Below are 13162 nucleotides of genomic sequence, written 5' to 3' on the forward strand. Positions count from 1 at the left end.
TGTGTGTGTGTATATATAGTGAATGCAGTGTGTGTATGTAATGTGTGTAAAATGGGGTGGGGGGGGGCATTTTTTTATTTATTATTTTTAAATATTTAAATTATTTATTTTTAGTCCCCCCTCCCTGCTTGTTACCTCACCAGGGAGGGGATATAGCATTGGACTGTGCAGTGGAGGCCCAGCAAGCTCTTACTTACCTTCCCAGCAGCTCCCTTCAGCTCCCCTGTCTAACTCTCTTGGCCTGCATGCCGCGTGGAGCGTTGCCATGGTAACCCGTGGCAATGCTCTGATGGCCGCGGGACTCGCGAGACTTAAACAGGGGAGCTGAAGAAAGCTTGCTGGGAAGGCAAGTAAGAGCTTGCTGGGAAGGCAAGTAAAAGCTTGCTGGGAAGGCAAGTAAAAGCTTGCTGGGAAGGCAAGTAAGAGCTTGCTGGGAAGGCAAGTAAGAGCTTGCTGGGAAGGCAAGTAAGAGCTTGCTGGGCCCCCCCCAGGACCGCCGGGCTTGCCATGGGCCCGGCGGTCCTGGTATGTATTATCGGCAATATCGGTATTTCTATAGGCAGATACAGATATTGCCGAAAAACACTGAATATCGGCCAGAACGATAATCGGTCGATCCCTACTATAGTGTTTGGAATACATATTCCTAACACTACAGCATCCCTCTGAACCTTTTAGCACTTACTCTATTCCAGCGCTGAAGTCCTTTCGGCGCTGGTTCCATCTCCGAGTCCTCAAACATCATTGTGAACGAGGTGCCTAATACACACACACACACGGCAATGCTTCCCTATGGGGATTGTGAAGACGATGGACATCCTCATGCAAAGAGTGAGGACGTCCAGCATTGTTCCATAGACTAAAGCATGGAGTTAAACCATGGAAGAAATAATTTGTTTTAGCCTTCAACACAAGGCTGCACTGTCCAGTTTTAATCCAGCTTTCTATCACATTTAACTTTTTAGTAGAGTAGGTATTTACTCTAATAAAAGTTACAAATACTGTGTGCAATGGAGATAGGAGGGACAGAGCACACAGTGTGTGAGAGGAATTTTTAAGTCTGCCAGCAGCGTGCTTTATTTATGCAAATAATTGACAAAGGCACCTTAGAACATTGTTCTGGGCTGCCAATGTCACGTGTGCAACTAGCGCCCCTGCAAACAATTAGCAATATCTCTGTATGTGCACATATACATACTCCTACCACCATCACCACTTCAAAACACTAAAGAGTTTGTGGTGAGTTTGAGATAGGGGCACTACATCCAGACCATTTCTGTAAGAAGACATGGTTTGGGTGCCCTTTAATGTTGGCAGAAAACACAATGTTGGCAAAAAAAAACAAAAATGAAAAAAAACCCATTATAAGCACTGCATTCATCATTTGGCAGCCTTTTAGGCAATGTTGGCAGAAGGCAGTTTGAGGCACATATGTCACAATTCACTATTTGTAAGTCATGGATAAAGGTAATTTAAAAAAAAAAATTAACAAGCTATTGGGAATTTGTAATGTATTGGATTTAATTCAGTGTAACAAAATCTAGCAAGCATACAAACATGATGATAGAAGGGACACTCTAGGCACCACTTCATTCTATCCAAAAGCGGTTATACTAAACAATGGGGAGGTGCCCGTGGACTCCATGCAACATAACCACTTCAATTAGATGAATTGGTTAAGAGTGTCCCTTCACTTTTTGTGACTGGATTTTTGAAAATGCAACGTTTTCAGTTTAATTCCAATGACTGATGCATCACAGATAATTCTGCTGCAACATATGTTGCCACATACATTCCCACATCCCTCTCTGCAACACATAAAAAGTGTTTGTTCACTTTCAATGAAATACAAACACCATTATTTATTTCGTCATGAAGCAGGAAGAGGAAGCCAGGTTAATATCTTTAAATTGAGATTGAAATGAATATACCACGATGGAATTTGGGGTAAGCAGCTAGATTTTTTTACAGCAAGCATGTCAATCTTGCGGCATGTGGCCCACAATTAAAATCTTTGCGGCACGGCCAGCCGCGAGTTTGCCATGCTTACTAAGGTAGAGTAGGCACTAGGGATCGACCGATATTGATTAGTCTATACAGATACCGATAATCTGAACTTTCAGGCCAATAGCCGATAACTTACATTCTGTACATTTACAAAAAAATATAAATATATATTTCTACACAAATCTACTGTTAACTGAACATATTTATTATTTTTTTTTATTATTATTAAGTTAAATGAACAAAATTTACATGCTGGAATGTCAGAATTTTTTTATGTTTTCAAGAATATATGTGTGTGTAGTGGATGCAGTGAGAGTATTTGATTAGTGAATGCAGTGTGTTTGTGTAGTGTGTGTGTATAGTGAATGCAGTGTGTTTGTGCCGTGACTGTTTGTGTAATGTGTGTATATAATTATTGCAATGTGTTTGTGTAGTGTGTGTATATAATGAATGCAGTGTGTGTGTGTGTGTTTGTGTAGTGAGTGTTTGTGTAGGTATGTTAAGTGTGTAAAATGGGGGGCTTGTTGGGGGCATTTAAAAAAAATCACATTAAAATTTTTTTTTGTTTGTTTGTTTTTAATTGTTCTTCATATTTCCATTCTTTTTAGTTAGCAGGAGTTGCAAACCTCCTTGACACATGAATGCAGGGAGCCATAGCACTTAAAATGTAAACACACTGGCTCCTAACTTGTATTGAGTGTGTGGGGTTTTTGTGTTTTTTTTTTTTTGTTTTTTTTAAATTAGCCTATGTAGAAATCTTTTTGGTTTGTGTAAAAAAATAAAAAATACTTTTGCCCATGAATATGTTTGGCTTGTCTGCATTATCGGCAATATCGGTATCTTTATTGGCCGATACCGATATTGCTGAAAATACAGAATATCGGACGATAATATCGGCCACACTGATAATCGGTCGATTCCCTAGTAGGCACCTGCTCTCCCCACATTGCAGGTGCCTACTCTGCTAAAATAAAACAGATACAATGAACTATTAACACTGTACTGATCTCATGTGTTTCACGGTTACCGAATCTTTATACTTTGGTCTCAATTAATTATTTTTAATTGATATCAATCTAATGTATTAAAATTGAAGGCAGATTACGGTACACCACCTTAAAAGCATTTGCCCTAGCCAGTTTTAGATGCAATGTTTTTTTTTCCCCAGATGTATATATTCAAAGCTGCAAAAGCACAATCCATTCTTTTACAGATTAGAGTACTTCATGCATAATTTAAAGCTGAAAGCTTGTAATTACTACCTTCTTGGTGAACAAAAATACTACTTCTATACCACTTATGGTTTTTAAATACAATTAGTATATTTGCCAAAGGGAAAAGTCAAACATTTGGAAGTTAGAACCCAAACAAATATCTTAATTTCAGCTGCCGTTTAAAAAAAAAAAAAAAGTACAGAAATAAAATACACCCATGATGTTTTTCCTGTATAAAGTAACAATGAAAGCAGAACTTAAAAGTGAGAAAATATATACTTGAAATGTTCAAATAATGTGGCTCGGGAGGTATTTGGGATCTGCATTTTGTGCTAGTCATAACTTTATGTGCATAAAATGACACAAGGAGTCAACTGGAAAGCGGACTGTAAGAAAATATTTGCTGCAGAACTACAGAAGTGGTTACATAAAAGATTGTTTAATGAAGAAGAAAAAAAATAAAAATAGTTTCCCCCCCAAACTGGTATTACAGTACAAGTGAAAATATTTTCAAATAGACTACTCATAATCTAAATTCTGGTTAAAGACTATCCCAATCACATGCTAGATTCTATAAAGAATCTGTAATTGGAATAGTCCTCTCCGTATGTAGATGGGGTAGTTCCTGTTAAGGTTATTGATGCAAACGGTTTACTCAATGCTAGGATTAAAGGGTTTTCAGCCTCCATGACCACTTCTGCTTTTAGAGATGATATTTGCACTTTTGTTTTAGGGGCTAGCAGCGCTTCCAATGAACCTTTGTTGACTCTCATATTTGCACGAGAGACAAAGGAAGTAGGTGAGTACAGGCTGGCAGTCAATGACAAAGTGGAACTTGAGTAAACCCTTTGTCAACCTGAAGCTTAGAAGCTTAAATATAAAGAAAAAGTACTTCCTAATTTTCCTTGTGTATAATTTAAATAAAAGCATGATTAAAAATAAATAAAAGCAGAGGGGAGTTGAGGGAAAAACGTGGACATGCTAAACCTTACAGACAGAGAGCATATGCCGTTTACAGTGGCTCTACCACTGCTCTCCAAACATGGACAAAATTTATACCTCTAATACAGGAGTGTAAATTTTGCATTACCAATAAAGCAAGCGAGGGGCTATGCAGTGGGTGGCTGAGTGACCCATGACTATTAAAACCATTCAAAAACATCATGCAAAAGGACTGAGGAACAGCTCACTAGTACCACAACCACTTCAATGTGCTATTGAGATTGAGATTATGGTGCTTAGACATAAGAAACAAAAAACTGGCCCTGTGACCAGGGGTGAAGTATTACATGATAATGGCATAGGGGGACATAGGGTAAAATACAGGACAGATATTAGTGTAAAATGTGGCATAGGAGACCAAGGTGCAAAATGGGAAATGGCATAGTAAATAGTAATAAGAGGAATGAAAAATCTTCCTTATAAGAAATTAAAATTTAGAAAGAAATAAAAGGTGACACCAAGGTTGAAGAGTGTGGTTTCTGTTTAGGAATGGATGAAGGAACTTGTTCTGGACAAACACAAAATAAATAAATAATAAACGTGTCCAGTTGTCAGGAGAAAAAGAAGAGGTGTTGGAGATATTTAAATTAAAACGGTGGTCAGTGACCAGAATAAACACAGTTGAGAACAAACACATGGCAACTCCTTATCGGCTTTAAAATGCAGGCTTCTGGGACAAAGGCTGATTTGAGCTGTAGTATGACTTGACTTGATATTAATACCATCTGATATTCTAAAAGAGGGAAGAGAAAAACAAAAAACCTACACAAAATGTTGCTAAACACCAAAGAAAATACACTTCCTGAAATGTTATCCTCTGCTTTAGAAATTATGTAACTTAAATGCTGCCCTACCATTTTCTACACAGAGGCAAAAAAATGTATGCAAACATTTAAACACACACACTTCAAGCACCAAACATCATGAGCTTCATGGGTATTTTTAAACATGCCTAACTTTATTCAATGTTGCGATTACTGGTAAGTGCTGCAATTTGCAAAAATGATAGCAGATTTAAAGTAGCTGTCACCAAAAATAAAGATGATCTAATCTGCTTCTATCTATATAGCTATATAGTACTAGAAGGAGTAGCACAACTGAGTGAAATACAAAAAAGCCTTATTATACAAAAAACACATGTATAACAGGTATCAGTATAGATATTAAAGAATTGGAAATGTTAAAACATCTCTATCCAATATGCAAACAATAATTGCAGATAAAGTCAAAATAGGAACAAAAACAGAATTGATCAAAAAAAGATCCAATTAAAGTGGTATAACCACTAATTCAGAGCAACAGTATATTAGATACCTGTATATACTGATACACAAAAATATGCATACCAAGAACAACAGGAAATATGAGAGAAGGGTACAGACATCAAATACAAAAAATAGCCCCCAACGTTTCGGCGAATCCGCCTTTATCAAGGGAGCATGTGGTACAAAGGACCGTGTTACCATTATATACTAACATATATTGGTAACAAGGTATATTGGTAACAAGGCAGACTGCCTCCGCCAGCACGAAGGCAGCAGTATCTGTTCGTGCATGTGCGCTGAGACAAAATCCAAACTTAACTAGGCAAAAAAGAACGCATAGTGCGGTTGCGCCTATCTCATCTAGGGGATCATAATGGGCATGCGCAAATAAGTCAAATCGGCAAGTGGAACCTATACTATGTTCCAAAGTGTGGCTGCACTGGTCCCATGTAAGGGATCAACAAGGGCATGCGCTAACACAGCCTTATCTGGAAAAAAAAATCTATTCCCGAGGGATGTAAATAATACAGTTTATCAATGATATAGAAAATTGCCTCTTTATAATGGGCTAATAAAAAAAAAAAAAGACCAGACATCCAAGGGTCACATATCAAAATGCAATAGGGAAATAAAAAGAAACAGAAAAAATATAGTATAAACAAAAAGAGTTATCAAAGTAAACTGAATATAAAGAAGAAGAATGTCATTATATATATATATATATATATATATATATATATATATATATATATATATATATATATAAATCCAGAGAACCACTGCACTCCAACTTCAATAATGGAAAAAATTACCTGGTGCTCTGGTGGCTAAATAATACAAGATACAAAATTACCGGCACTCAAGGATTGACAGTACTTCAAATCTTCATTTATTTCGAAGACAGAAATCGACGTTTCAGCTCCTCACAGGAGCTTTCATCAGGACACAATGAAAGTCCTGATGAAAGCTCCTGTGAGGAGCTGAAACGTCGATTTCTGTCTTCGAAATAAATGAAGATTTGAAGTACTGTCAATCCTTGAGTGCCGGTAATTTTGTATCATATATATATATATATATATATATATATATATATATATATATATATATATATATATATATATGTGTGTGTGTTTTAAGGGCCGCAAAACTGTATTTGTGGGAGGAGTTTAACCCTATCCCTTACCTGGGCCATCCCTTCTCATGTCATCTGACCCACCTCTCCACTTTATTTAAATTATTTATACATTTTAAAAAAAATGTATTTACTGTTTATTTAGGTGGGACCTCTTTTATTTACAGGTCTAAACATACGTCGGTTTTCCGCACACCACAACCGACTTGCATCACCATTATTATACACACGGCTTCTTATGTTTCCAAACACACACACACCCACACCCCTTTTCCTCATTTATAGCAGTAAAGTTGGCAAAACTTTACAATGGGTGGAGAGCTTAAGAAAGGTTCTGTTTCTTTCATTTAAAAACATAGCCCGTATCCGCCCCTTTCTTACGTAAGACGCTACCAAGGAGCTTGTCCATGCTCTAGTAATTTCCAGCATTGATTATTGTAACCCTCTCCTAATTGGTCTTCCCAAAAGCCGTATTGCCCCGCTATAGTCTGTAATGAATGCTGCCGCCAGACTGATTTTCCTCTCTAGTCGGTTCTCTCACACCTCACACCTCTGTCAGTCCTTACATTGGCTCCCTGTATCGTATAGAAGTCAATTTAAAGTGCTAACCCATACCTATAAAGCACTTAACAATTCTAGCCCCTCATATATTTTCACAAATCCATAGGTATGCCCCTTCTCGGTCTCTCCACTCTGCATGTGACCTTCTCCTGTCCGTTGCTCGCACCTGTACATCCAACTCACGCTTGCAGGACTTCTCGCAGGTGGCTCCCTTCCTATGGAATAGCCTGTCTACCGCCATCAGAGTCTCCCATAGTCTTGCATCTTTTAAGAAGTGCCTTAAAACCCATCTCTTTAAGAAAACGTATGGCCTCCCAGAGTAACCTCTACCTTACATACCTGTCTCTTGCTCTCTCCTAAAGGGCAGCACTCTACTCTCTCCTCCAACTCTGCTTAATTCCCAACTTATTTGATTGCCATTTCCTGTCCTGTGTTTTATACCCCACCTTCTATAGACTGTAAGCTTGTTTGAGCTTCAACCTACCATTCCTGTACGTTTTATTGTAATTGTCCTATTTATAGTTAAAGCCCCCGTCTTATAATAATGCAAAGCGCTGCAGAATCTGATGGCGCTATATAAATCTCAATAATAATAAACTTATTTTATGGGACACAGTAGGATAAGCCTAAAGTTAAAACAAAAAGGACATAATCTGTATTCATATTTACTTAAAGGACCACTATTGTAACGTTTTTAACCAATAAGCAGAGTGAAAACCAGCAGTATAATAGAGACAGAAATAAAGTCCCTAAGTCGGTCCTTAGAATGGCCGGATAGAATAGAAACTACAAGAAACGCCAGAAACAAGCCAGGGTCAAGGGAAGCCAGAAATACAAAGAGCGAGGAACGAAGCAGAGTCAGGGAAACCAGAAATCAGAATAGTCAAGAGCAAGCCGGGTCAAAACCAAAGAACTAACATAAGGATACAGGAACGCGCTGAGGGGACACTAGAGACACAAGGCACACTAGGAACCACAATAGGGCACTGTTTTAGGGGCAGACTGGGCTTTTACATGATTGGGGCGTGATTATCATAACCACGCCTCCAAAAGGTACATGTGCATTGAGCTCTGTTTACAGCTCTTCTGACCTGATGGCACCGGTATGCATGCGCCACGCATAGTGGCCAGCGGCCCTGATGCTTAATGCATCCTTTCCCGGCGTGAGAGCGACGGTCCGACCGATCCCGATGTCGGCAGATCGGCGGACCGATAAGGTAAGTGGTCGGAGGCTTACCACTATAGGCATCCAAACCACTTCAGCTCAATGAACTAGTCTGGGTCCCAGGTCCCACTAGTTTTAACCCTGCAGCTGAAAACATAGTGTTTACATTGCAATGTTTATCCAGCCTCTAGAGGCCGCTTCCGCGATTCTCAGTGTGAAAATTGCATTGAACTCACGTTGGACGTCCATAGGAAAGTACTGAAAGTACTGCTTTCCTAGGTGGTTTGAAAGCGTGTGCGGCCCTTGCCGCGCATGCGCATTCGGCTCCACTTGGGAGCTGACGACGGCAGAGGGAGGAGAGGTCACCGGCGCCAAGGGGGACCGGCGCTGGATTAAGTAAAGTGGCTGAAGGGGTTTTAACACCTAATAACCCTATAGTGCCAGAAAAAAAAGGTTTCTTTTCCTGGCACAATAGGATTCCTTCAATGAATTTCTTATTAGTTAGAATATTAGATTGATCCTTAAAAAATATTTTAAAATGTTTCTATGTCATTTAGTTTTTATTAAGATTGCACTTGAGCCTAGAGATTAATTTGTTTTTCTAAGCAGCACTAATTCTGTAACCCCTCTTCATGTCCATTGTATTACTCTCAGAGATAAGAATATACATTTTGCAGATAGTAAGCATGTGAATGCAAATCTAAAATATCTTTGAATGAGTGTACATTTAAAATTAAAGAGTCCGTTTAGGCTGCTTATGGCACCATAACAACTTCACATATATGAAGTTAGTATGGTATCAGGAGGACTTTGGATGCACTCTCACCTTGAGGTGTTAAACCATTCTCGAAAGGTTAACTCCAAAGTTTCCTCCAGCGCCAGTCTCCACTCTTCCCAGGTGGCATTCAGAAATTTTACTTTCAGATGGTGTGGAATCCCGCCCGGCAGGGGTGCTCCAATTGGATGAGAAGTCATCTGACGCTCTTAATCAATCAGTGACTTCCTATTCACAAAACTGGCTTGCAAAAACCCACATTTTCCAATCCAGCGCCGATGTTCCTGGGTCAGGCTCCGCCAACTGCACTAGGACTTTCCCATTGAATCAATGCTTTCCTATGGGGTTTTAGCTTACGCTGGATGTCTTCCTTCAAAGCGTGATTATGCCCAGCGTCATTTAGCAGTCCTAAAGTACACCACGAACCCAGACAGCCACTAAAGGTGGTGTTAATCCTGCAAGGTAATTATTGAATGTTCTCAATATCTGCCATAAATACAAATGAAGGGTTAACCAGACAGGGGCACTGCACCCAGACCACTTCAATGAGATGAAGTAGCCTGGGTGCCTATTGTGTCACTTTAAAACAATTTTTAAAGTTTTGACAAAATAAGGTGTTTCTTTCCAGCACCCAATGCAACCACCATCTGCTGCCTTCAAAATAACAACCAGTTTCACTCCCTCATTATCTGTCCAATGTTTACAGCAAGAATAATGAGCTGTGAGCTTAGAGGACATCGCAGCTATCCAAATATAGATGGAGGAACTGCACCCGAATAAACTGTAGTGTTTATGGCATTTAGAGTGACTATCCACAGCACTAAAAATGATGAAACTGACACAAACAGAAAAACAAACTTGCTGACAGATATGGTTGGGAAAGACAACTTGCATTAAAGTGCATCCATACTAAAATAAAATGTACTTACCTTGAATCCTCTCCAAATACGGTAAATTGAATACATCACGTATCACAGAAATACAGGATCTACTCAATGTAAAACCGAGATATCTATCTTACCTACATTCCAGAGCCGCCATTTTAGGAGCTTTGTTGGTGTTTATCAACACCCACCACTGAGCCGTACTCCTTTGGTCTTCTGTAATTTGCCCTGTTTGTCTAAACTGAGAGATGTCAGTTCAAAAGAGCATTAGTAGTTTGGGGCATGAAAGGTGCTCTTTAAAGTAACACTATAGCGTTCGGAATACAAATATGCATTCCTAAAACTATATTGTTACCCTACCTAAAAAAGGGGTTGAGATTAAGTGGTCTGGGTGTCCCTTTAAAATATTTTGAGATCCCAAACATTTAATTTTCACAGTTACACTCAGCAAAGCATCAGTGCATGCAAAATTGATTTAATTACTCTGAAACAAACACCCAGTCATCAAGCACAGCCCTGCAGGGAATACTTGTTTTGCTGCAGCATGCGTTGCCTGGTCACAGGTGCAAAATGAATCTTAAAATAATTCAAGGATAGAGTCCATCTGATAAAGAAGTACTAAAGATAACATGTAAGAAAATGAAGTCAGGAAAAAAAAAACATATACTTTAATAGCAAACACACAATTTGCTCTTAAATTCAACTAATTTAATTAAAAACCTCACTTTGATTTATAAAGAAGTGACACTTCTCAGGTAATGGTATATTTCAATAGCCAACTAAGATTTACCAAAATAGTTTAATTTTGCACAAATACATAAATGTTTTTTTTTGTTTTTTTATGTTTTAGAAAGAGTTTCCCACCCTTATCTGGACCATCTGGACACAGTGGGACCATTATTCTTTACATGGTGTCCGCATAATCCAGCAGAGAGGTAAAAATGTCTGGGGACTACAGGGTACACAGGACTGAGCATTACTTATTAAAAAGTACGTACCTGCTTCATGCAATAAGAGGGAGTTAATCACTCAAGGTTAATGGGTAGTTCAGAAAGACCTTAACATTTTTTAGGCAATATTGACCATTAAAAAGGTACACTGTAATCACCAGAAAAGTTACAACTAAATGCAGTTTATTTCCAACTTCCCTGACTGTTCTCTAGTATACGGTTTTGTACTACAGGATTTTGAAATCAGCTACCTCTAATTTTTTTTTACAAGCTAGGGCACAGTATAAAAATAAAAAATAAAAAAGGTTTGCCCTTTTACTTTGCTCTTAAACAGTTCTCTCTTTTTGCCACAGAACTAATGTACTTTTTTTTCTTATCCATTTGGTTTACAATATTTTTAGTCCACTAGCTTACACAATGGCTGTTACCAACTTTCCACTTTTGTGTTTTCCTCTAATCTAGTACATTACTTGGGTTAATGTCCTCTTCCCAGTTCCCTTTCATACTTGTAGATGTGGCTTACAATTTCCTAGTTTAATTCATGAATCTATCATCAAAATGAAAAGAAAAGGTAGCCTAGATGTAAAACATGTATTCATCACGGAAAACAAAAATTGCCCTTTCATAATCTGTAACCTATTTTTTATGAGTGAGATACAAATCCTTATCCAAATATTTACTGGACCACATGTCTCTGGCATATATGCTACAATGTCAAAAAACAAATGAAATTCAGAGCACTGACGTGGCTCTGTCCCATCTAATAAAAAAAAACAAGCAGGGATATTCACTAAACTGGGAATTTATTGTGGAATTTTAAGTTGCAGGCCAAAATAGTGTTGCTAACCATACATATGTGTTGAAGATTTTATTTTCTTTCTAATTAAAATCATTTAACTAATCACTGCTAATTATTATAGTCTTGGTTATTAAAATATGAGTAACATTGTAAACCAGTTCAAGAGTTTCAAATATAAGAAACAGTAATTTAGGCAATACTTGAAAAAGTATGCAGCTGCAATATTAGCACTGCACAAAAAACAAACAAAAAAAATACTCAGATATCTGGGTTACATTTCCCACCAGTAGCATTGGCTACAAGCTCTGTTTCATGCTGTCCTGTTCTGCTTGCATATTGATGTTTCAGTTCTAAGTGATCTGCCCATTACTCACACCAAGCACGAGTTTTGCCAACAGGTAGAACTGCAAATCCCGGATGTTTTACCATCTTTAAGGCTGGCTACGCAGCACAGGAGTTGTAGTGTCACAACTGCAATGACCACCGCAGTCTAGTATTTTTTCTGTCATTATTTGAGCAGATATGATCAAGTTAGTGTCTGATCCCGATGCAAAGGAAGTAGCACAGGAGTAAGAGTCCCACTGCCACTCACCTGGAGCCTGCTGCCGCTCGGAGTGAGGGTAAGCGTTAGGAGCAGGAGGATATGGGTCGCTTTGCAGAAACTCTCCCATGCGGCTTTGACCATACTGTTACTAACAGGGATCTGTACCCAGACAAGACCCGGCAGGTGTCTTCCCCACCTTTCTAATAAAGTCAAGTGATGCCCCCTTCTTTCCTCCCCTGCTTACTGCGCAACCTGAACACCCATATGACAGTGGGTAACAGACCAGCGCTATACCCTCTGCCCTGGTAGAGCAGGGGGTGGGACACAAACAGGTAGTTGTCTATGTGCAGAGAGCGCCCGCCTCCTTACAGTAAGCACACACAGAGGTACCGCTATAGCCGCCTTTAACCCAATGACTGCCAGAAACGTGCCCAGTACATCGCATAAGCACACCTAGCACTCAGAGGGTTAACAGGCAGCTTCTGGCGTAATGCGTTCTATCCATAGAACGGTTTGCTTTGCTGATACCATGTGCTGCAGCAGAGCTCTGCCCACCGAGCCGGCATAGAGCATCGTAACAGGAAGCGGTTACCAAGGAAACCGGCCTGTGAATTAGACGCCAAAGATAGTGCACCAGCAGCGATGTATGAGCCCTCTCCCACAATCAGCCAATCAGAAACAAGCACGTAGACTGTTCAAGGGAAGAAGACGACATAGAGAACATAACGGTAACTTCAATCCTGTTATACCGACCTCCGAGTATTGCTGGCTAGAACGCAATAGTAAGGACGATCTGAGAGGCTAGGTATGAACTTCCTAGCATGGGATACCGTTATTAAAATGGACTACAAAATAAAGCCTAAT

The 13162-nt window shown here is 39.1% G+C and overlaps 1 protein-coding gene across 1 annotated transcript in view; it reads right to left on the minus strand.

The window, feature by feature from the left end:
* Positions 1-12613, minus strand: part of ERO1B (endoplasmic reticulum oxidoreductase 1 beta) — a 54878-nt gene extending 42265 nt beyond the window's left edge. The window contains exon 1 of the mRNA XM_063443369.1: positions 12347-12613. Within this exon, the coding sequence (XP_063299439.1) occupies positions 12347-12439 (93 nt within the window). The 5' untranslated portion in view covers positions 12440-12613. The remainder of the gene's footprint in view (positions 1-12346) is intronic.
* Between the last annotated feature and the right edge of the window lie 549 nt (positions 12614-13162).

The sequence above is a fragment of the Pelobates fuscus genome, chromosome 2, assembly GCF_036172605.1.
Source record: "Pelobates fuscus isolate aPelFus1 chromosome 2, aPelFus1.pri, whole genome shotgun sequence".
Classification (NCBI taxonomy): domain Eukaryota; kingdom Metazoa; phylum Chordata; class Amphibia; order Anura; family Pelobatidae; genus Pelobates; species Pelobates fuscus.